General features: G+C 37.2%; 4 protein-coding genes across 4 annotated transcripts; all 4 read left to right on the top strand.

Moving 5' to 3' along the window:
- The first annotated feature begins 1,277 nt into the window (after positions 1-1,277).
- Positions 1,278-9,088, top strand: LOC139777918 (uncharacterized). The gene is made up of 2 exons (XM_071715607.1): positions 1,278-8,405; positions 8,837-9,088. The coding sequence occupies exons 1-2, from the start codon at positions 1,278-1,280 to the stop codon at positions 9,086-9,088; spliced, it is 7,380 nt and encodes a 2,459-aa protein (XP_071571708.1).
- Positions 9,089-12,966: 3,878 nt separating this feature from the next.
- Positions 12,967-16,040, top strand: LOC139777920 (uncharacterized). The gene is made up of 3 exons (XM_071715609.1): positions 12,967-13,216; positions 14,187-14,283; positions 15,385-16,040. The coding sequence occupies exons 1-3, from the start codon at positions 13,202-13,204 to the stop codon at positions 15,630-15,632; spliced, it is 360 nt and encodes a 119-aa protein (XP_071571710.1). The 5' UTR covers positions 12,967-13,201; the 3' UTR covers positions 15,633-16,040.
- A 76-nt stretch (positions 16,041-16,116) lies between these two features.
- On the top strand, positions 16,117-20,421 carry LOC139777921 (uncharacterized). The gene is made up of 3 exons (XM_071715610.1): positions 16,117-16,359; positions 18,528-18,594; positions 18,934-20,421. Exons 1-3 carry the CDS (start codon positions 16,342-16,344, stop codon positions 20,340-20,342), a joined length of 1,494 nt encoding a protein of 497 aa, XP_071571711.1. The 5' UTR covers positions 16,117-16,341; the 3' UTR covers positions 20,343-20,421.
- A 2,484-nt stretch (positions 20,422-22,905) lies between these two features.
- LOC139777919 (uncharacterized) lies at positions 22,906-24,783 on the top strand. The gene is made up of 3 exons (XM_071715608.1): positions 22,906-23,050; positions 23,719-23,899; positions 24,416-24,783. Exons 1-3 carry the CDS (start codon positions 23,033-23,035, stop codon positions 24,469-24,471), a joined length of 255 nt encoding a protein of 84 aa, XP_071571709.1. The 5' UTR covers positions 22,906-23,032; the 3' UTR covers positions 24,472-24,783.
- The last annotated feature ends 1,557 nt before the right edge of the window (positions 24,784-26,340 follow it).

Below are 26,340 nucleotides of genomic sequence, written 5' to 3'. Positions count from 1 at the left end.
TACATAAAAAATGATTTTTTCATTAAGCTATATTCCAAATATAAAATAATTACAGATTAAATTAATCGTTGAATGTTATAAGAAAAGATATATATTTTAGTGTAAACAAAGTCTGATCCGGTAATTCGAGCTGTCTTTATATTAACACAGGTTTGTAATGTTTTCATACAAACAAAGATCGTATCGGAATTACAAATACGAAGCGAAGAAAGTCCCGTAGCTCGAGCGACACGCTTCGCGGCCCAACGCGGAAAGACACGGCACAATCGCCGTGCCGAGACGAGTGGAGCGCAGCCGGCGAAACGAACCGTTCACAGCTGACTGAATGAAGTAAATCGCGCTATGCTGTATGCTCGTCCTGTTGGATATTCTCATGGTACATCTTTATGCCTCGTGCTTTTCATGCGCCTCATCCTTCCACTTCGCGTTAATAGCGGCACACTTTGCTCGATTAACGACGCGCGCGCTCCTCTTCTCGCGCATCTTTTACGAGGCGCTCGTGATTGCGCCGTAAAATTAAGGGTATGAGCGCATAGTAATTATAGGATACTGTGGAGCTATACGTCGGAGTTTCTAATACGCGAACCGGAGAAGAGAGGCGTCTGGGTGAAACGGCCTGGCGAACGAATCCAATCGAGAGTGACAGAATCGTTGAACGATCGGATCTGCACGCTTCGCGGAGCAGGGTCTCTAGTTGTTCCAACGTTTTTCACCCTACCTCGCCTTTCAGATGGCTGGAAAATATAAATTAGGCCATGCGGCCCGTAGCGCCGGTCAGTTTGATGAAAGACCTCGATCAAAGATGATTAGAAATCACGTCGACGGCTCGTGCGTAAAACGCGATTTTCTCTCCTTTGTCGCGACGAACGCAAATTGATAAGCGTCACCTGCCGTTCATAGAATCCGCGTTCTCCGCAAGCCGAGTAACGTAACAGTGTGTTTTCTTCCTCCGCTGTGAAGAGTCTGAACTGCAATTCGTTGTTATATTCGAGAAGCGAATTCGATATTCAGTGTCGTTCTATATTCGATCTTAAACTGATACAATTCGTGTTTAATATAATATCTCTTTTCAAATATTATAATATACTTACAATTTTGTAATATATATTTCTAATATTTGAACTTTAATGTTAAATATTTTAATACTATTATTCAACATAATAATTGTGATAAGATGTGCGTACTGAAAAGTGTACTTTAATGGCCACTGTTAATTACATATTGAACAATATTTTCTCATCTCGATAGTGCTATGAAGCGAAGAACAAGCCAGAGAAATGGAGCAACAACGAGAAGCCTATAATCTAATTATGATTTTTCTTTTGACGATCGCCAGCATCCATGACGTGTCATCATCGAGTCAGAATCTCTACGCAATCACCACTACGATCGACATCGGCTCCGATGTTGACAAAGTTACAGATCACTCCGGGTTGCAGCCCTTGAACACTACGACATCGATCTATCAAGATTCTACAACCTATTTACCAATTTCAACGAGTGTACAAGCGGAAGAAATACTCGATTCTTCAGAAACGAATTTTCTGAATCGATTCGCGCGGCCATCTTATCAGTATAACGAACACACGGAAGACAACGACTCAGAAGAGTCTCCAGACCATGTGATACCATATTCGGAACATGAAGAGGCTAGAGACGTGCCTACTCAACCAAAATACGTAGCTCCTGGAATCTGGGCGAAGCCGCCGCCTGAAAAAGACATCCCTCTCGACTTCGTGCCGACGAAGCTGCACGCTCAAGTTCGAGGCAGCCACGTTGTGAAGAGATTGCCACAGCAACAGGCGATCGAAAGCGCGGAGACGGACGAAGAGAGGCGTAACGCGGCTAGATTGAAGGAGGTCGTCACCAATTCGAAGGTTAATACGGTCTACACCGAAGAGGGATACGAGGATTCGGCGTACGACCACGCGGGACACGTCAGGGACGCCGATTTTCACGAAGGACACGCACGCAAGCTTCACGATCGAAAGAAAAGCGGAGAAAATTCTTCAAGCGATAAGAAGAATGAAGGGAAAAACAAGAACTTAGTGCCCGATGAATTCAAGGAATATGAAGAAGACTATGAAGATCATTTGCAGGAAAATAGAAAGTTTGATGGGACAGATGATAAAGATAATCTGATAGGACACGACAGGAATAGCTTGGAAGGATCTGAAATAGATCCCAAATTCGTTGCTGAGAATAATATCCAGAAACTGGAAGAGGACATAGAGAAAGATGCTGAAGAGGCCGAGAGAAGTTCGAAAACATATCAAAATGCACAAGAATCGAAACTTCGCAACGATATCAAGGTTGAAAGCTCGGAATTAGAGGAATCTCAGGTTAAAGATAATATAAAACACGAGAATAAAGCTGTCAAGACAAAGAAGAAAAAATCCAAGTTGCGAAATGGAAAAAATGATGATGTAAGTAAAAGAACAAAGCCGTCGAAACGCAAATTGAAACAAAAGAAGAAGCTCCAGCCTGAGAATTACGAGACGACCGTGCTTCCATTCGAAAAAGCAAGTTTAATTGATGTTGAAACGCCAGCAAGTCCCCACGGTTTTGTAACAAATTCTCCGAACTCGCAGATATACTCCATTGACGAGACAACCCTACGCTACGTCGCTCCGATTACAACAGCTTCGTTCCAACAAGACGAGCCGACGACACCTAGTTACAGCCAGCTCTTCTGGGATTACTTCAAGGCGAGGCAAGGTCCATCGATCACCGAGTCGTCCACGCTAGTATCGAACTCGACAACCATGAATCCGCAACAGGAAGCGCGAACGCCGATCGCAGTCGCGACCATTGACGGTCACGGTCCGTATCTTTTAGTGACGAAGGAGGAGACCGTGACGTCGCCCTCGACATTCCTCGATCCGCGCAGCTTCCGTTCGCGAAATTTGTTCTCCGATCCGGTGGAATTCGGTCCAACCTCCGCTCAAACGCACAGTCGTCATCTACTTGGGCAAAGCGATGGTGTCGACTACGTCAACAACGTGATAACTACGTCCACAGTTGCAACGTTCACCAGCGTGCCATCGTTAAGACCTGAAGGCGTAGAATACTCATCTTCGACTACTCTTCTTGACGCTACTGTGTCCAGTAGCACTCCAGCCGTAATGACACTCAATTTTACTCAGGAAGCTTACGCGCGAATAACCGATTACCATGTAAACCCTTTCCTCGGCCCTGTTCTCGACAATAGCAACATTGCCGTTGCCAGAAATAAGCTCAAATATAAAGTTCTGGCTCCTGCAAAACCGTCTCGTGATAAGAAACCTGTTAAATCCGTCACTCAGTCACCTGATCAACAAATTCCATCATCTTCCAAAGAAGAAAATGAGAACAAGAAAATTCGCGATGGGCTGAATGCAAAGTACAATAAGATGCTGAGTTACATTAAGAATAAGCAAGAAACCCAGTCTTTCCCGAAGGAAAAAAAGATCGTTTTTCCAGAAGATCTTACCCCGAGAAGGCTGCCGGTTCAACGAGCCGCTTATTCGATCATCTTAACGGATCATCCTTCGGCGATAAATCGTTCGACCGTGTCCACCGAAAGTGTATCGTCTCCGGAAGCTAACTGGAGAAGCGAATTGCAAAATCAACATCGTTCTCAACCGGTTAAATTACCGTATCGTTTCGATCCCTTCGCCCACGTTCAGCCGGCGTATCCAATCTATCGTAAAAATTCATTTCCGACCACGAAACTATTGCCACCGCCGCTACCATTGGCGAGTAATTACGCCAATTACCGTGGCAATAAGCAGAATGACAATCATCATTCTCATCTCGGTGGCAAACAGCATCAACGGCGAGATAACCCGTTTAAATATTTCCCTTTAAATCCTGAAGCGAGTTGGAGAACGCGATCCCGGAGAAAAAGATCCGACGAAGGTGAATTTCGTGACGGCGGTAGTAACGCTACGGATATTGATGTGAAAGCAGCGGCAAACAATGGTATGACTAATGACAATAAATCGGCGCAACAAGATAAAACTTCGTTTGATAGGGTAATTGATAGATCGGAAGGAAAGTTGTCGAGTCCGAGAGTAATCGATACATTGACCGATGTTCCAGACGCTATAAAACTCGCATTCCCCGCGAGATCGAAAGGAGACGAGAGCGGAACATCCAGGAACAAAAATAGCACTGTCGCTAACGGTGAAAGGAAAAATGTCGAAGACGCGAGAGAAACGATAATCGACACTTCAAACATAGATAAGAAAGGACCAATATTGATCCAATCGGCAAAGCAAAATGAGCGAATAAACGATACGGATGTTGTAGAATTGGCAAAAAAGAAAAGGAACGTCAAAAGTGAAACGCATTCGATAAAAAACTTGCAGGACAAAGTAAATGAAAAAAATCACGAAGAACTATTGAACGAGTCTCCGAAAATCAGCGGTGACGTCATCGATAAAGAGATTGCCGCGCGTTTTAACGAGAATGATAACGAGACTTCACCGAAGAAAAATAAAAAGGTCGAAGTTGAAGTTCCCAGCTTCGATTACGTCGAAGAACTTGTTGAAGATGATCATATAAAATCTTCGACGACGACGGAAGCCGCTATAGATTTGAAGAAGTATCCTTTTTATAATAACGAGGATTTACCCAGCGCGTCCGCGTTGAAATACGTCGTCGATCCTAGGATAATACCACGGAAGACCTCACGCGGAATGGAATTCTACGATTCTCGAAACGCTTACAAGCAGTGCGACGAGGTGGAGCCCAATCTGGACAAAGTGTTACCCGAGAAAGAGGAGCCGGATCCCGAACGAGGTCCGTCAGAGGATCTACCGCGTCTTCGTGGTCTTGGAGACAAACTGAATTGCTTCAAGGCCAAGTACTTCGACGAGAATCCCCTCGACAATCCATTGTTCGCCGAGAAACTGGTCGAGGAACCGACTCCGCCGACAGAATTAAATCCCACGAAGTTCGCCTCAAAGATCATGGTACTTCCCGAAGAGAACGATGAGTACGTCGTGCCTCAAGTTTCGAAAAAACCGGAACGCAACAGTCGCCAGCAGTGGCGAAACAGAATTCATCCGTACGAGGCCCTTGAATCGATACGCGTCAATTACAAACACGATCCGCAAACCGGAAGAGGAAGGAACGCGTATTTTCACACTGTGCGCGGCACGAGGCTGTCCAACATTATGCGCAGAATGAAAAATCGAAAGTCTAAGCCGAAAATCTCCACCACTACGCCATCACCGAAGTTGTATCAAACCGATTCCTATCAGAACCAGGTATACGAAGACGTGATGGGTAACATTAGAAACATGAAAAACGCTTACCAGGTCTACGAGATGACGACCTTGCCGCCGTCCACGCAGGTTCTAGTGACTGCAGGCAGCGAAAACACGTTAAAAATTGCGGAGGACACGTCGAAGGAAAAAAGTACGTCGAAGCCGGACGTTACTGACATTACTGACGTTATGAATAATACGAAATCATCGGAGATCAAGGGATTGGTACCTCCTCCGAAGTATTTAATCCACCGACAGATTTACAGAAAGCCTAGACCGTTGGCTAAGAACAGAGTGTCTCTTATAAGATCTCCGACCTTTCCTCGAATCATCGCTCATCATCGTACTATCAAGATAAACAAGCGCAGCACGACAGATGATATCGCGAAGAATTCTTCTGAAACTACGATTAATGAGAATAAAAATACGACAGTTAATGGATCTATAGAAGTCGAGAATGCCGTTGGAAATGATACGTTGACAGTAAAATTGATGGAAAAAGCAACGAACAAAATAAATGTAACGACCGAACCGTTGGATTTGGAAATCGAAGAGAGTAGACCAATTAGCGTGCAAGATCGCAGTTTGTCCACGATCCTGAAGATTAATGATAAGAAGAAACGAAGAAACTCAACGAGCAGCGACCTGAAGAGTGAACCTCAGAAAATCGTCTACACGATCAGAGATCGAATTAAGTACTCGAAGCCCAAGTGGGACACGAGAGGATTCGGAAAGTTTACCAGGAGTTCGAAGACGGTGGATGAAGATAGCAGGCGAAAGGAGCCCCGGTATAATAGCATCGAAAGGAAGAAGAGACCAGTCAATGGTCGGCAGAACAATTCTACGATAATCAATTCAACTGAGAGCATTTCAAGAATCGAAAGTGCAATGTCATTAATAGAAGATAGAGAAAGTAGTACAACCGAGGTTTATCACGCAGAAGAATCCGCTGTACAACGAATGATTTTTAATAAAAAGGACGACCATCCAGAAGTAGAAAAGATCGAAAACAGCGATACGGAATCTGAAGAAAAATTCTTTGAGGAGGACGAGGAGGAAAGTACGACCAACACATATCAGGTTCACGAGAATGTCGACGAGGACGGTTCCACGACGAATCCTCGGAGCTCGAAGGAAGTCCAGAATTTGCGACAGTACTTGGAGTCTGATCCACCGGGATACGCGGAAACATTTTCCGAGGAAGCGACAACGCCATCGAGTAAGTATCGCGCAAACATGAATGACAAATCTGAAGACAGCGAAGAGAAGCAGGAGGAAGAAACTGATTATCCCGGAAATGTGGCAAATCCATGGGATAATAATTCTTCCGAGAAAATTGAAGAACAGGTTGAAACGCCGACGAAATTATTCTCAGAAAACAACGATTCCGAGGAACTTTCATCGAAGGAAGAGAAAAGTTCGAACAAGGACCAGACATTTTTTACATATCCGAGGCGGCCGTCGTTGATTGAAAACGACGAGAATGACGAACACTCCGAGACGACGACATTCTATAAACCTTTCCCATTTTCAAGATATAAGTCAAAGCTTGAAAACGAAAGTGAGGAGAACAGTCCCGAGGAGGAGAGAGAGGAAACGAGCGAAGATTACGTATTTCCTTGGCATGCCGACAAAAAAAATAAAGAAGACAAATACAAATGGCTGCACCATCTTGACAGATACGAATATCCTTGGGAAAGGAGAGACAGATTGGCAAGAGAACGAAAGAAAGCCAGGGCGCGGTTTTTCGACGATGAAGACGAAGAAGAATCCGAATCCAGGAGATATGAAAGGCCCACTTATCCTTGGAGTACCACTTATCCTTGGGAGAAGTATAATGTTCCTTCCAAAATTTACAGGATGAATACTAGACGCGATATTTCGCGCAGGAATATTGATGACAGCCAAGAATCTAGTACCGAGCACGTGCCGACCGTGCCGTTTCCGAAATACAGCAGCAGATACAGTTCCAGCGGCGCAAAGCCGTCCAGCGCGCGTGAAATCAGCAGATCCATCACAAAGTTTCTGGAAGAAGACGATGAAACCGAAAGAAAAGCTTCAAAAGAGATCGAAAATCGCTCGCCTTCGTTCGGGCGGAAATCATCGCCTTCTTCAGGTAGAGGAATCTCCAGAGGAATGCTCGTGCCCGAAGATATCACGCAGCCGCCGAGAAGAAAGAAAGTAAGAAGAAAAATCTCTCAAGTTGACAAAAACGTGACAAATAATTCGCGTTTTAATTCGAAAAAACTCGGGAGCGAAGAAATTATTAATGAAGAAAAGGAAGAAGGACCTGTGGGATATCTAAAATTAAACAAAGGTGATTTAGACGACCCAGAATTGTTGACAGAAGTAACAAGCAGCCATCCGAGTCAGTTATCTGATGGAATGAAGGAAGTTCCTTCCGCGACTAAACAACGTAAAAAACGTCGACGAAAAATATCGAAGAACAACTTTACGATTTCCCTCGATAATGCATCTGCCGAGTCTGTTACTAAGCCCACCAAAAGACGACGTAGAAAACCTGAACCTTCGACAACAACGTCGCCTTCGGCGAGCATCGATTTTGGCTCGAAAAAATCAGTTTTTATACCCATTCGAAAAAGATATTCAAAGAAAGACGAGACGACAAATAGATCGGATTTTGCTGATAAGACTGCAGCTAAAACAACCAAAGCTGATAATTTTCAGGTAGAAACTTCGACTCCGAAAACACGAACGGTCGAGCATCGATCGAGAGTCTCGAAGGAGAAAATCGTTACGAAGACCACCTATCCGAACGAAACAGAGAGCTTCGATTCTATGAAGACGAGTATGACGTCTGCTCGAAAAGAGCCAGTGAAGAGAATCAAAGTGAGACGCAGAAAGATTAATAATAATCGGGGTGGTAATAATAAAGATTCAGATAATAAAAAAGAATTAATAAAGCCAGAGGACAAGGAAGAAAATTATGAAGTTAAGTTTGTTAATGGAGATGAGATTAAAAAATCAGTGATATTAGATAAACCTCAGGATAAAAGTAGAGATAACGTTTTCGGACGTTTTGGGATGAAAAAAGAGGAAGTTAAGAAGATAAATGATTTTGGCACTTACGACGGGATCGTTAACGATGAGAATGATAATGACGACAGTGGCTTTGGGATACCTTCAGAAGTAAGTTTGTCACCGCACGACAGGACGGTTCAGCTGGCCGAATATGGCTCCAGACATATGATGTCCTCTATGTCTTGGATTTCAAAAAATTACGATTACTAAGGCACGAATTTTTTCTTATATTTTTTCGGACAATGTATTTTATTTAAATTAAGAATGGACAAGAACGAAGAATAGCATTACGATACAAAATATATTAGAACTTTAGAAACGTGAGATCAAGTTATTTATCTATAATCTGTAAAATATATAATACAAAAATAATGTCTCATACAAATATCATGTTTTAGGCGCGAAGTAATATCATTTATAATGTCATAAATTAAGTATGAAATGACTTAAATTAAAATTAACTATATGAATACATATATAATTATATGTACGTTCAATAAACTCATTCATAGTTCATTCATGAAAGTTTGTGGTTTCAGATCTACGCAGTACGCAGCTTAATACAGAATATTCCACCGAATCGAGAAAGAAATCGAGCCAACGAAAGAACTGAGAGTGTATCGAATAGGAGGAGAACTGAAGACTGGAAGGAGCGAAATAACAGCAAAGAGGCAAACGAAAAAGAAAAGAAGGAAGACGTGGAACAAAAGCGCGCGCGGAAGCCGTTATTACAGGCCAAGTTTATAAAGGATCCAGAGCATAGGCTGTACTATTACGTAGAGCGTAAATAATTGGGGCCGACGTATTTTTCGTTTAATTATATAAACAACAAGACATTTCTTATTTCTACTATAAAATCATAAATTGATATACGAAGTTTATTTAAAAACTTGTTGATAACTATACATTTTGGCTCTTTATTTTATATTTCTTTTTATTTTATAATAAATAGTAATGTACAAGTAAATTCGGTCATATTTATCAGGAAATTAGAAATTGTCATAAACGTACGAAAAAATTGATTATAAAAACAAGAATTTTTATAAATTTTAAAATGTTTGCAAAAGAAGACGCGGCGCAAAGGTAACTTTGAACAATTGCACTCGAGTTTGTTTGAATACGCACAATATTCTTAATGTTGTCAGTAGTTGCCGTAGCATATTTTAGTTAATTAATCTTTGTTTTAGAGAAAGCGCATTTTAGACGCGGATGATTAAGCGCGATCCAATCGAGGGTGTTGTAATAGTTTCTTCCGACCTCTAATTACGTTGTTGTATATAGACTAGAATACTTTTGTTAAATAAATGTTACAGAGGGGAATTGCATAATGCCTCACTCGAAAGCGTCACCGTATCCGTTTTTTTTCGACAGCGCAACTGTTGCGTGGCCTACGGGCGAAGAAATCGTGCGAAACACACCGGAGAAATTATATCTCCTGTCGCTTGGCAAAACAAAAAAAAAACCTCGTTAAGAGTTGAAATTTTCTGCTTGCTCATTCACAATGCGCCGGCAATAATCGCTATCTTTTTTGACCTGACCGGTAACATGATTCGTCCACTTTCGCGAACTTTGAGCTGTTGATTTCAACATTAAAATCTTTCCCACGAAAGGTGTATAATTAATTATACAATGATACAAACGTGGACATTCGTGTGATGTTATATTATAATACGCAATATTTTATACGCAGAACAGAAGAGAAAGCCAATAATTTGGAATCTTTTTCGTGATAATTTCCAACAATTATTTTATCTCTATATCTATATATATTGATCTTAATTATAGCGGTACAATAATTTAGTTTATGTTTAGATATTTCGTTGCATCTTTAACAGTAGTGCTTTAAGAACTTATTTAACAAAACTGTTTTCTCTCATTAAAAACTCTTTTAATCGAGCATTGTATCAATTATTTCTATACGTAATTATAATGGTTATTGGATGATTAAGCGCGATTTTTATTAAATTAATATTTTTTGTTGCTTTCTCTTCTATAATTATAATACTTTGTCAGGAATATTTATCATCATAACAATCACTGCGATTCGTGAGTCTGCTGGATTGTTAACTTTGTTATACGTAATCGCAAACCGTCTTTGAAGAGCAGATACCCTTGATCTATTTTTCATCGCATGAGCGCGATAATCTTTTCGTGCAGCTTAATAAGCGACATATTGATAATAACACTGTTATCTGTCTGCAGCTATTAACGAGGGAAACTCAGGATAATTATGTCAGAGGAGAAGCCTGAGAGAGGCCTCTACATTATTGTACAAATTGATATGTTTTTATGGGATAAAATTTTAATTAAATCTCGAAATATAACAACTAATTTAATATAATATATATAACTAAATAAATGCGAAGTCAAGTTTAGCCAAAATGCATTTGATCGCATGATATTCAATAAAAGCAGAACAGCATTATAAAAAGATAACATTGCTTCTTCATTTTCCTCGTAATTATTGTTAGATAATTGTTTGTTACAGTTAAATCGTACATTATCAGACAAACGAAACCACGCTATTCTATTCCTCGCGTAGTATAAAAAAAGGTTCCATTTAATATTTCTAAAAAAATAATTTATAATTTTCTATTCCAATGTTGACAATAATATACGCGACGGAAATCCATGAACGTACCGAATTTACTTTGAAATACACGAGATACGTATTAAACGCACATACCGTACATTATTATTTGTTTTGTAAGTTTAAATATTTTGTTGCGTGTGACGTAGTAACAGTTCACGCGTTGTTTACTCGTGGCGCGGCGGGTAGGCTTGCCGCGTCATTCTTACGGCGACGCTCGAGCGAAGGGGTAGCATCGCAAGCCACGCGCGATCAGTGTTCTGCCATAATTAATTAATACATTAGATAAAAATATTTGAAAATGTTTTACGATATTAAATATTTCGTACTAGTGACGAACGTGCTGGCATACGAAACTCGATACTCATTTTCGGAGTATAAAGTTATCGCATGGTTTCTCGCCGTTGATAAATCCCCAAACCACTTTAAAATACGCCGGGGTGGCCCAGTAGTTTGAAGACCGAAAGGAAAAACCGAAAGACGGGGGAAAGCAACTGTATACGTATTTATCGTACCTACTGTTAACACAGTGCCACGTGTCGTTCAAAGTCTCCAATGCGTGACTTTAAATCGCGCTCGATCGTATAAGCGGCTCGTCGCGTCGCGCTTTCGAGAGTGCCGTTCAAAATCGTCGGGTTTTCGGGCGCAAATGTAGTAATTAGCAATTAATACAGATCAATACAATTAATACAGATCAATACAAACATTATTTTTAAAGAAATAGGATGTCAAAGAAAAATAGTTTTCTTTAAAAGAATCTATATTTTATTTGAGTTTCTATTATTTTTTACATGCAATGTTTTAAAACATTTATGTTCCTGCAGATATAAAGCTATTGATCATAAAATTATCCGAGACGCATAATTGACTCATTTTTACTTAGGTCACGTATACGACCGTTAATGTAGCAGAGATAAAGAGAACTCCATCTCACCTTACAATAATGGAATTCCGTACCGGAAAGGAAAGGTACGTGGTTCTTACCGGTGACTAGGAAAGAAGTATCAGTCGTTCAAACATGCATGACGAATATATATATTTACCGTGAGTAATTTGTCATTGTCAGATTACACAGGTGCAGATATAGTTCAAGATTTCTAGTTCGAGAGCTTCTCCTTTTCGCGATAAACGTCCAGAGACAATGACATTAATTCGATACGTAATGAATAAAAATCTCGTGAGAAGTCACTTGATTATTTCACTTTGAGTTTAATGACAGCCCACGAATAGAAGACAGCGAAGTCACTCGCATTAAAACATTGTTCCTTGACATTTAAAGTGACAAAGCAATTTGCTTAAGAAATCGCGTGTGATGCTCAATTATTTCATATGTAATGTGTGTTTTTTTCGAGCTGTTTCTACGCGATTATAGGTGATAATATAAAAATATTAAATCGACTTAAATTACAATTATCTGACACGATTCTCTCATTTCCAACAAGATACTTTCCAGGCATTTTCTCTCGCTGAGTAGACGGCGCTAATGTCCATTATAAAAGCACATTATGCGACAATAATAATCGTATTATATTAGATAATTGCGAGATGCTTTCTCGGTGAGTATCCTCACATGAAAAAAATTATCAACTGATTATGCGCAGGTAATTAATTAAATACAGAAAATTAATTTTACATTGGTATTATTTAAATGGTGTACGATATATCCACATTTATATTATATAGAAAACTTTTTTAACCATGGTGCTATAAATTTTTTAAATTTTATTTAATTCATTTACATATTTCTGTGACCTTAAAGTGAAACAATAATTCACCTTCTTTGTAAACTTTATACCGTCTTTTACTATCATCGATCTTCCGAGAACGATTTTGGCAATTCCTACGAGTAAAACTTGAGCGCGTTATTACCTATATATTTGTATGTCCTTCCTATTTATTAACTTAACCGCATCTAATCTAAAAGGACATCGTTGACATTTGTTCTCGTTCGGCGAGGACGCGCGTCATCAACATCGTTAAAACCGCGAGCGGGCACAAAGAGAAAACAATGTCCGCCGAGGAAGTCGGTCCTTGGTGCATGTGTAGGATATAAGACTCAGCGCACCGATGTGAGAGGTGGCTGCGGTGCTCCAAGGTTAAGGTGCCACAAGGTGGGCCCCACAATATCCTCGCACGCGCTCCGATAAAATCCTAGACGGAGGAATAAAACGCGCGCGATCGAAAGGGAACGCTGATTGTACGATTGGCCAACGTTAAAACGCGCGTCACGCCGCAACGTGTATATAATTCGATTCTTGCCTTTGTACTCTAGTTTTACCTACGCGTTTCGTACGTGTCGTGTTCCACTGGAAACATGCTGCCCGCCAAGGTACGTGAACACCAAGGCGCTTTGTGGTCGGAAATAAATTATAGTAATCTCGAAGGTGGTCGTATCGACAGGGACATCGCGCGCAGGATGTGAGGTTTCTCGTAATTTTATGCGAAAATAATACCTAAGATTTGATGACGCTCTTGATGACAAATTAAACATGTTCAATATTCTTTGAAAACATATTAAATGTGTTATCGTATTATATTTTTTTATTGTAGAAAAGCGCTATACTAAAAATAATGCTGTTTAACGTCGTTTGGTTGGACATTATAAAAATAAATACATAATATTTAGCAATATCTAAAGATGCGAGTTTGTGCAACAAGATGTAGAGTGTCAACAAAATCTAAAACATGTGAAAAACTGCAAAGCACGATACACTTTCTATAGGTGATTGCCTAAGATTTATTTTAATGCGACTAGTTTCGAGGTCATATACCTACGCGATACGAATCTTATTTATATAATTGAATAGTGATGACACAATCGTAACAAATCATACGTTTAATTCATGAGTAATCACTTAAATATCGTTTCTACTGTATAAATCGCCGCATTGTTACATAACTGAAGAAATACGCAGTATATACGCACGTACGGCGAACTCTCATCATTTTTAAGTAATTCACTTTATGGAGAAATATACAGATCATAAAATAACATTGTACTAATGTACTATCAATAATACTTTTAGCTTTAGAATAATTGAATGCATTTAATTAATTGAATTTTATCTAAATAATAGATTTTTCTCATGAACTATTACGTAAGAGTTAATAATAAAAATTATAGAAAATTCTGTATTATGTACATTTTTGCCAACAAAGAAACATCATTGTAACATACGTACTGAATAAATTATATTGTAGGTATTGTATCATGTGTTCCTGGCATAGTTATATAAAGATATTCTCAAACACGCATTCAAGTCTCTGGATCAGGGTTTCTCACATGTGATTTTCCGCAGGTCACTCTGCTATTTGGAATCGTGGCACTATTAACATTATCGACAGCAGCACCAGACAGCGCAGGGTTAGTGGAAATGGTGAATGGATTGGCGTACGGTAAGTAAGACTCTATTTCTCAACTCTCTCTTTCTAAAAAATTCCAGAGAAAATCCTAAAATAATTTATGAAGATTTATGTAATTATATAATTTTATATTTTTATAAAATAATTATTAAAATTTAATTAGTTCTATGATTCTATTTATTCTATTTATTAAAATTAATTTATTTAGACAACAAATAATTTATATAGAAATATTTACAACTCGTGTTTTAATAATTTTCATACTAAACTAGATATTTATATATTACATATTTGTTAGATAAGTAAGTTAAGTAAAGTATTTTTATTCTTTGTCTTTGAGAATGATTCAGATTGGATTCCAACAGAAAGCAGCACTAGTGATCATTGATGACTAAATCTTCCTTCCTTTCACTCGACGAGAACAGTAACATATTGGATGTTACAACCACGCATTAACATATAGCTTAAATTAATTTATTTAACTTTTTATTAATAAATATACACTTGTTTAACGTACAGTATGTACACTATTTATCCAGAATATAAATCGGAGTTGCTTTCTACAAAGTAATTGCTTTATAAATTATATAGCAAATTCATATAAAATTATTTATTTAAATCACATCAGATTTACTTCAGATAGTTAGATCATTCTCCAGACATCAGTGATTAAGGAAACTGCTTTACATATCTCCGAGATTCTTTTGAATCACAATAACGTTGCGTGAAATTCTTTCGCAGGATAGTTATTTATAGAAGACATTAATTAAAGGACTTGTTTTTGTCTTGTTCGTAAAAAATAAATGTTTACAGTTTATAACTAAAGTCTGATAAATTCTACAAATGTATAATTAATTTTTTACGCTACCACGAACATCAAATTACAATTCTAAAATTACAATTTGTGAAAATAATTTACATTTGTTATAAACATTTAATTTATCGTTCGGAAATTTTAAATGAAGGCAAAACAGCGCGACATTATAATTAACATATCAAAGTTATTTACATGAAAGAATTATGCTCGAAGCTTTTAATTTATTTATTACTTGTTTTATTGTATTATTCTCAATTGCAACTGTTGTAAATGCTATCTAATAGTTTTACTAATGTATCAATTGCTTCATTCAACAGGTGGGATTCCATATGGAAGCGTAAGCGGCATGGTGGCCAAATATCCGGGATACGGATCCGGGATTAATGCTCAGCCTCAAGACAGACAATTCAACATTTTAAGCAACACTCAACGGCCAGTAATAATCACACCGAATTTTCGAGCGACTCGGCTGATGGGAATTTCGCCTCGACCCGTGCAAATTTACAATCTTCCCGGTGTTATCGCCCCCGGTATCGTCGGCACGATCAGTCAAATCGGTTATTAGTTTGCCGGATTGTTAGAGCGACCGCGTTATCAATCATCAGATGCATACATCAGTCAGTCGAACTTCTCTCTCTTCTCACGATGAAGCTCTTCAACGAGGAACGCATGTCAAACCACTCACATCGCAAAGTTGTATCTTGCAACATACTATTATCTATTATCCATTATAATACAAAGTAGAAACGATCGAATGAAGTATTATTAGTTCGTGGTTTTCGCTGAGTTAATTTATGCCAAAATTAAAGTTGCACGATGGCTCTCGCGTAATTTATCCGTATATAATTGTGGATATTCATTATTTAAGAATATATTCTTGTAAGTTTTAGTTGAAACTGAAACTTTGCGGTACAATATTTTATATTTGTATGCTACTACATTTATTGCCATATTAAATTTATAATATCCAGTACGTAACAATGCACGAATATATGCCTTTCGAATGTTAGTATTATTTTAATTATTTATATAAATACAAAAAAAGGATGAAGTAACATTTTATAGATGCTAAAATCTGCAAGCATATATATAATCTTTTACTTATAAATTTGATAAAGCTTATTGTGTAATCAAAAGATGTGAAGATTATAATTTTATGATCCACCCTTACACCTTAGCACTCACCATCGAGGGTAAAAGGCGTTTAAGGAGAGAAAGTATAAATGACATCGGACACGATGTCTGTCCCTTAGTCGTCACGAGTCGCACACACGATGCATTACGCGTCGCACGTGAGTATTCTTGCATGTAAAAGCCGTCAGTCGTATAGGGAAAAGCAACAAAATTGCAATTTCGTAACAATCCGTGATAGCGCGATAAATCATCGCAAATAATAAAAATTCATCACGTGTCAAGATTTGTGTAAAGTGTCAAGTTGCGGAATGTCTGTCGAAATGCATTTCTTGCTATTTGCATTTCTTTTTTATAATCGAGTAGGCAGGAATAATTCGTCGCACAGTTATTCTCAGCGTGATTACATATAACAACCGAATAGGTCTTTGAATAGATTTTTGAATTTATTAACGAGGATGTTATTGGTATTTTATTTTCTCGATATACTCGCCTTTTAGTATTGTAACACATAATTTAAACAGCTTAAGAATTTGTATATTATAAATTGTTATAAATTTTAGGTATCATCTTTAGGTATCATATTTTATAATAAAAGAAAATATATTCTGCTTTTGAAACAGAGCTAATAAGAAGGTTTATTCTATTTAATTTTTGAACTTTATTAGTGAGGAGTACGTATGTGTGTATGTTCGTATTACTATAATATCAAAAATAATTTTCTTGCGTATAAATATATGCAGGTTTAGTGTTAAAAAATATTTAAAAAAGAGTATACAGATATTTAAATTACCTGTATTTAAAAAGTTAAGAAAATTGCAATTTTATGACTCATTTTATTCACTTTAACTTCAGTAGATCGTGTACATTTCACAATTTGAAGATATTTCCGGTTTGATTCAAGAAAAAATATATTACATAGAAATCTAACAATTGTAAACGCATTATCGAGGTATGTAATTTCACACGGAAAATTTAGAGATGTCAATCTAATTCCTGATTGCAATAGTGATGATTCACTAATGCTACGTAGAGAAATGCAAGCAAGCACGTGCAAGCAAGAACGCGTGACTCGCGAAAATTAATCTCGTGAATGAATATACATGAATGGAGATTCAATTTTCTTTTAACACTCGTTGAATAGACGATACGTTATTATTTTTCATGCAGCAACATTTTTAACATTTCAGTTTTTGCTTATCTTACATGCCATTATCTTGTAGCAGAAACATATTTTTGCATCCTCTTTTAATAGATTTTAAATAGATATTTTTAGAGCTTTTTTTGGGATGGATTAAATTCCATAGGAATAGATAAAATACTAATAGAAAAATAACATAACGTATATTTAGTACATATCACAGTATAATATCACAGTGTACAGCGGAAGTCATATTATCCATCTACGTCGATATCTACATTAAAAAATATCTTCAAATTATTCCTTCATAACTACGTATTTGATAAAATAACGGGTAAGTAATAATCGGTGAAACATCCATGCATAACGCAAACGTAACAATGCCTTCTCTTATACGAGTATCTTACATAAATTAGAATAAAATTTCCAATTACAAGTTTTGTTAGTGAATTTCTCTTTAGAGACTTTTTTGGAGATATTAAAATTTGGAGTAATTAACATTTATTGATTACTTTCTCAGGGACTAGTACCAGAAATTTTTACTTATTTTGCAAATGTTACCGTTACAATCGGAAAGTATAACTTCACCGAAAATTTCATATGCAGCTCGAACAGCGTTTCCGCAATATGTATGCCACACAAAAATGCAGATCGGCGTGACCGCACACAGACCGGTTCGATTCTATTATTATAAGAATCGAGTTTCGCATGACGAGACGCGGTAATAAGCATATCCAAGACTGATATTTGCGTATGTGTGTGTGCCGGCGCTTCTTTTTACCGAGATTTTGCAAAACCCTGCTGGAACGATGCGTTGATCGTCGGATTTACATGCATACGCGTCTCTCCTTACGCAATGGCAAATAAAACATAATTCTATGGGGAGTATTGCGCCGGTCACGCTACTCGTCGTGCGTTACGCAGTTCGTCTTTTTGTGGGAAATCACGGATACCGAACATCGCTATAATTAAATTATCTCATGCATATCAAATATCGGATACCGAACATAGCATATCAAAAATTATTTAGTTATATTTTATATGTTAATAATTTCGATTATATTTAAATAAATTTTTATTAAAATTAGTTATTAAAATTTAAGTATTCATTATTGTTATAATTTGTTATTATTTCGTGTAAACACAGCATCTATCTGTTTAATCTAATACTGAATTTTCTTCTTACAGATATTGCTATACTGCATCGCACTCTGGTGCGCAATAACTGGTGGAAAGGCAGCAAGAAGCGCAGTCAGTAAGCATGTTTCTTTCCAAAATGTATTAATTATAAACAATTTAGTGTTCATTTTTGGACAGTTAATAGTAAAAAGGTAATTGATAGGTGGATTTGTCAATACAATATGTTTTCATAATTATTATTGTACAAATTAAAAAATTCGGACAAAAAGATACATAAACAAATGCAATTATGTAAATTATTGATCAATAAATAAAACAGTTTACGATTGGAAAGCTTCTTATAAAACTATTTGTAAAGGTTATTAATATAAGACTTAACGAAGGAAGGAAATTAAAATTTCACTTTAAATTCAGAACTTTCTTTATTTTTAATCAATCTTTTTTTTCAATGCAGGTCCGGATATTCTGGCAAACTTCGCTAAAAATGTAGCTTCAGTGCTCTCGCCGGCCATCTTGGGCGAGGTGCAATCCCGCAATAATCGTTCGTTCTTCCAATCACCCTTGACGGCATCTGCCAATCTGAATAACGACGACTTGAATTCACACTCAATTCTGAATAACATAGTCGACAAAACGTCAAACGCAGCCACCTATTACGAACCACGCTCTTATCCTTACAATGGCCTCTACGAGGATTCTTCCGAGAAATTAGAAGGATCTGAAACAAACGAACGACTCGATGAATACCTACGAGATGATTCCTACTTACGTCAGGAACAGCCAAACTTTTACAAACCTTACGATTATTCAGCAAACAATGACAATTTTGATGCGAGTCCGAAACCCAACGATAATATCGACTCGTCGATCGGTAATATCCAGGAGTCGTCCACCAATCTACATTCTTCTTACCATGGCGCCGGTTTTCCTAAGGCAGCCTTCCCCCACGGACCCTTTTTAGATAAACCTTATGGAGGCTTTCATGGTTTCGGACCGTACGGACACTACGGACACCATCATCATCCGTATGGAGGTGGTTCCTCGGAAGAGGCAAGCTCGGAGGAAAACAACGGGACCAACTACCGAGGTTACGGCTCGCCTTATTTCGGTCATCCCTATTCTCCATTTCCTCATGGAGGATACGGTAACCGTGACTTCTACGGACCACCCTATCAGAGAAACGGAAATAACTCTTATGGAAATGGACACAACGGATATCATCACGGACCTTACGGCGGACCTTACGGCGGACCTTACGGCGATTTTTACGGACCGCCCGGTTATGGTTACAATCATGGCCATAATGGTAACAATAATGGCAACAATAATGGCAATACTAATGGCAATACTAATGGCAATACTAATAGCAGACAAACCGAAGAACCGACCGACAATGGCGATCAGAATAACGCGACAAAAAACGGATACTCGCCTCCTTATGGGCCCCCTTGGGTCAAGCCACTACTGGGGACTATTCCCCCCCACGGTTTCCCCCCATTCAGTCTTCTGCCCTACGACCATTTTCATGGGGTATTAAAGGGTGGCCCTGTAGTCGGAGTTGGCCACGCTGGCTATCCCATATATGCCGATCCTTATTTTGGATTCTCGTTTCATCAGCCTTACGGTCCTTTCCTTCCGGGTAAGAAATATCTACCACCGAAAGGCAAACCCGCCGATTCAGGTGGATCGGCCGAGTCAACAGAAGCACCAGCTGAACTCTCGGAGAATGAGAATCCCGAACGAATCACTGCGCTCAACAACGAAGAGGTAGCGCAAGCTCCAAGTTCGAATCGATACAAGACATCGGGACGAAAGGAGCTGAAGCGGATCAATCTTGTTAATTTTCAGAGTCGACGAGTCTGACTCCTGAAATATTAACAATTTAAGAAGTAATAAATTAAAAGAAATATCAAACTATATAATTTTAAATGTAAACGAAAACTTCAAGGCTCAGCTTAAAATTTACAAGAAAATGTTAAGATTAATAAAATATTTATATATTTTAAAAATAGCTTAGGTAGAAATCTTTTTCTTTTAAGTTAAAAAAAAACATACATTATTTAATATTATTTAAATACTGATTGTTATTAACTATGTATCCCATTAAAAATAAATTATAAAACTGATATATGCAGGAAGGTGTTATAAATTCTATGTTGCAGATGCGGCATTCTTTGACCGTAGGAAAGATAGGTCGATAATTAACATGCGCACTAATTACAGACGCTGCGCGACACGCGTACATTCGTATTTATTATTAGTCTCCATTGCAACGTTCTCAAGATTTATGATATAGAATATGTTCTCATGATTATTGCCGTTGGCCTTTATCTACACTATTATTCTTTGTCTCCTAACAATAATGCATGGAGCGTGCATGGTCCAGTAATTTTCGTGGCCTCCATACGATTTTGCATATACGTCGCGTCTGCTGCGTCAATGACGATATGAAACGCGATTATGCAAGGCACGCAAAGTTAAAAACATTTAATTTTCATGCAATTAGTTGTATCCGTTTTCTTGCGTGAAAAAAGAACTGTTAACAAGACGTAGACATAGTTGACTTATATAAAAAAAAAAAATAACCGAATCTTCCTTTAATCCAAATTGGGACACAAGTCTTAACCAAAATATATACGATAATCAAATTTAATTTATTATAGCGTATTAAATATTTGTAGTTTGATATATTAACTGTTTATTATAATAATTATTTTTAAATTAAAACTTATCTTGGTTTAAACAAATATTTTTTATAATTTCCATAAGATTGTAAAAGGTTTATAAAAATAGATTATTATGATACATAATTCAAGGTAAATGCGTAACAATTTACGTAACACGCAGAAAATCCTTTGTTGTTCTGAATATCGATTGTAGATCCGATCTCGTTTGCTGGGAACGGAAAAATAAATCAACACGGTGGAAAACGTGGATAATCGACCGTGAAGGTAAATGTAACAAAGAAAATCATATTCCGATAAAAACGAAGATAATCGTGGAATATTCATATCGATGATGTTTCGATTGGCGGAAGTGCGAACTGTAGTTATTAATATCATTCTTGTAAATTCTGTAGGGATTGAAGTAGCAATTGAAAAAGTTGAAAAGTAATAGTAAAATTGTTTATAAAATTCTTTACAATTGTTTATAAAATTCTCTATAGTAAGTGTAATAAGTAACGATTTACCAATCGTTACTTATTACACTTACTATACTATACTTACAAAATATGTGAGCTTATATACTTGGAATATTTAGATTTAGGTAACTTTCTATGAAAGAATGAGACTTAGAATTAGCCAATATAATACATCAACATCTTCTGTTAAACACGTGATTATTATGCAAACCTGTGATTATGCAAACTATGTATTACACGCGTTCTGCTGAGACATGATTGATAAGGCGGGTCAAAAGATACTCGTCGCATTTGATAAAAATAGATTGAAATACCTGGTTGTGAGAGAAAGATAAGGTTCTCGAGGAATTAAGACTCTGGGGAATTAATTAATTCTGTTACATGTTGGATTGGCAAACTCATATATCTTGTATCCCGTAAGGAGCAATATATCATTGTAATTGGGCGTCATTTTATTAATGATCGTTCTACATTAATACTCAATTTATTATCATATTTAATTTTCAAAATTCAGGAGTATCAGGAGACTAATGATCGCTTCCTAGTTATAGTCCGGCATCTCTATTTAATCAGGGCATATTATAGGTAATAAATTTCTCTACCTAGACTCTCTTCAATTTTAATATCTAAATTATCCTCCTTTCTTTCTCGCAGACCGAAGAGGGACGGACGTCACTAGGAATGTCGCCACGCAATTGACAAATCGGACACGCATATATCAAGCGCGCGGGCGTAGTCTATCAACATAATTTCACATTTTGTAACAGAATCCCGGTTTACGTAATCATCTACCGGCGTAAGCGTTGTCTGTCACTTCTTTCTGTTTCGGTTACGATACTCGGAGAAGAGCGTTTCCTTCTTTGGAGCCGGCTTGCTGCTGGGATTCACCGGCGGGCCCGGGAATTATTGCCGGCGATAAGCGATTAGCGATTACAGCAGCGGCATTAAGTATCGCAACCGGTGGTTGCGACGTATGATTCTTTCCCGCCGTAATATGGGGTTTACGGCGTCGCGGACACACGCGAGCAATCGCGTCGGAAAAAGAAGAAATTTGGATGTCAAGGCGCCCATCGGGCGTGGACTAAATGTGACCCCGTCACACACGTGCGTTACCGCACATCGCCCCGTTGCGTTTCTTTCATAATGCAAAATCGCAACTCGCATAATCCCAGGGTAACAATGAAGTTTTCTATTAGCACAACAGGCGGAGGCCAGTACCAGGCCCCGGAAAAGCGTACCGCTCGTGGGGGGTCCACCGCCTCACGAAGGGACCCCGCCTTACTTATAAAAGCACCAGTGTCGCAGAAACGATGGACAGTGGTGTTCGACGACGACAGATGAGAAAAAATCGGTGCGATTGTTAACGAGACGTCACTCGGACCACAAACAACAATTGCAAATACGAGAAAGAATGGCGTGCCTGAAGATTGTAAGTGCGACGAGAACTTAAATCCAAATTGTTCTAGAAATTAAATATCGTGGTAATTTAACTTACTGCGACGTTGTTTTCTCACCGACGATGAAATATTACAAAATAAATAGAAAATACTTCTTATAATTAAATTAGTATTTGTGTAAATTTAATACTGTGCTATTTTACATTTACATGACATTATTATGAAATTTTGATATTGTGGAATGACAGTCATTAAAGTGATATTTGCTTTATTTTATTACAACACACATGAGTAAAATCTAAGAGGATAGGTACATGTGAAAAATGATAATCTCATTGCGTGATTATCGCATTTCTTGCAACTATCTATTGTATTATATAATATTCCTAATCATTATAAATTTTTTCATTATACAAGATATTTAGTTAATGGAATGAGGCATTAAATGTAAAATTAACACTTAACCCTTTCAATTTTTTAATTTCTTATATTTTAATCCGTAGATAAATCATCAAAAGATTATTTTAAAGTTTATTTGTATTATATCTCGTCAATGTAATTGCAGAGGAGAAAAATAAGGATTTTGCTCATGTAAATTCCGTTTTCCTGATTTTAATTTTCTTCAAGGTACATTTAAGCTGCACTAGTTTCTTGGAATTTTTTTAATAAGTCTAATCTGCTGCTCGCTTTATTGTTGCAGTACCTTGTTCTGCTCTTAGCCGTTGCAATCGGTGTGGCAGTTGCAAAACCGGGATACTTAGGCTATGGATATGGTGGTGGTTACTATCCGTATTCCTATGGATATAGATTCCCATTTTATGGCGGCTACGGCGGATATGGACACGGATATGGACATGGATATGGACATGGATTTGGCTACGGTAGGATTTATAATGAAATTTGTTTAATTTATTTTAGAAGTTACATTGTCGTAGTCTCATTATAGAATTGCCATTTTCTCATACTTATATTTTTTTAATATTCAATTTTTATCATTATTTAATGTAACATTTAATTATAATAATGTATCGTTTTTTATAATAAAATATTATAAAATCAAAAAATTCTAATCCAATTTTAAACAATTTATTGTGACAAATTAATTATATTTCTTTGCAAAAGTATATAGTTTATCCGGTTGAAAAATAGAATAAATTAGTTATTTACGGCGAAATAATACATAGATGTTGAATATAAATGTCTATATAGGACAATTTTTTATTATACAAGTTTATATCACGCAAACTATGCAAACAGCTCACATATGCATGATAATTTGTCTTCATACAAAGAAATCGTTCACGTTCAGATATACACACGCATATTCGCGTTTTCTGAACAAAGAGATCGTTCATACAAAAATATTAAAGTATTTCTTCATTGTTGCTTTATTGTAGGATTTCCGTACTACGGTGGCTATGGTCATTACGGCGGTCATTACGGTTACCATTAAGGTGGACACAAAACAACGGCCTTCTTCTGGATTTTCTCTGAAATACCACCTGAAGAGTGCGTTTAATTGATTTACGTCGTTTTCTCTCTATTCTTTTTGTCGCCAAGATTGATCCAACATCGCGAAGAACATATTTATTCATGTAACGCTTGTGTCAAATTGTGCACGCAATATGTCTACTACAAAGTTCTAAAAAACTAATGACAAAGTTTCTTACAGAAATTATAAAATCACAGTGTTACAAAGTATATTTATATGTTATAAATATAATACTATCAGGTACAAATATATATATATATTTAAAAAAATAAATTGTGCATCATTAAAAAGATTAAATCTTACCGTTGTCGTTTTCAGAGATTTAAAATGGTAATGGGCTTCATCAGCAATTATTATTGTCATAAAAACTTTAATATTACTGATAAGACAAATAAATAAATAACTCGATATGATAACTGAAGAAAATTCAATTCAATGATCTGCTTCTTTGTTTTTAAAAATGCGAAAGGTAACGTCTTCGTCAGCCGAGCAGATCATCCTTGCAATTGTTTATGCAAAATACGACAGGTGCGACTAATGCGAGAATGAAGTTCCGAGTACTCTCGAAGAGGAAGAACGCATATCCGCCTACGCATAGAGGCAAGATGCTCACGGTACAAAGCTCTTTGTCTTCTTATTACAGACTGCGGTCGTCACACCTGTCTTCTTTTCTTTATCTTCTTCTTCTTCTTCTTCTTCTTACGTCACGCTTACGACAGCCGAGGACTGACCGTGTAACATCGCACGCCTCATCATGCCTGCGGCTGCTCTTTCAGTACCTTTGATATTTCATACGAAACGTAAATTCGTGTCTCTCTCTCTCTCTCTCTCTCTCTCTCTCTCTCTCTCTCTCTCTCTCTCTCTCTCTCTCTCTCTCGAATTATCTTTACATTTTTCGTTCGATGATTCATATTTTTACGTACGAGAACGATATTACGAAATGTTATTATGGATTATGGGATTACCAATATAGAGATAAGTAAAACTGATAATTGATGATTATAATAATAAAATAGTAAGTAGATTATTTGAGAATATTGTAGAATTAATTATTTTTCATGCACGACATGAAAAGGTCAGCGAAGATTGTTTTATAAAGAAATAATCAATAATAAATAATTAAATAGTCATTATTTTTAATTGTAATCAACACGGAATTGTTGTTTGACAATAAGAATAACAGTTCCATTAATAATGTAGCAGTTTGGCTAATAATTTATGCAACTATAGCTTCTGGGAACAACTGATAAATTCAGGATTCAGCCAATAAATGCATGTAATGGCTGATATTATTCTGGGAATTAAAAGCCAAGTGTTCGTCGAGCGATATTCTAATCGTGAGAAGTGACTTATAACATTCTCCATTCTACCTCAAGGCCGTAGAGAAGGTTACCGAATTTCAACTATAAAAAACGAAATCTCCCGTCTTGAAAGAACGAGTTTATTCGATCGCAATGCCGCAGAAACATTTTCAATCATGTAACTTATACATTTATTTATAGCCTAAAAGAAGAATAGACTATATACTCTCTTTGATTTTGGTAATTATAATTTTAAGTAATCTTAGGTGAATAATTTATCGAGTTTCACTTTTTGCAGTAAATTGATCTCGCAATGTTTGTCAATATTTTCTTTGGAGTAACCAATAAGAGCTCAATCAATGAGGCATACCTTCGTATTCCATAGAATTCATAAAGTGACCTTGATGGATAATTTATGGAGATATGAAGATAAGTAAAACATATGTGATACACGGCACGTCGATGGTGGTTATTACAGCGGTTAACGAGTCGCCTGCCACAAACAGCTTCGGCGCCCTCGTGACATTTA

Source organism: Temnothorax nylanderi, unplaced genomic scaffold, assembly GCF_030848795.1.
Source record: "Temnothorax nylanderi isolate EJ_2023f unplaced genomic scaffold, tnyl_v1.0 TNYL_tig0168_pilon, whole genome shotgun sequence".
NCBI classification, from domain to species: Eukaryota; Metazoa; Arthropoda; class Insecta; order Hymenoptera; family Formicidae; genus Temnothorax; species Temnothorax nylanderi.
The sequence above is the reverse complement of the archived record's forward strand: the minus strand, read 5'-3'. Positions and strand labels throughout refer to the sequence as shown.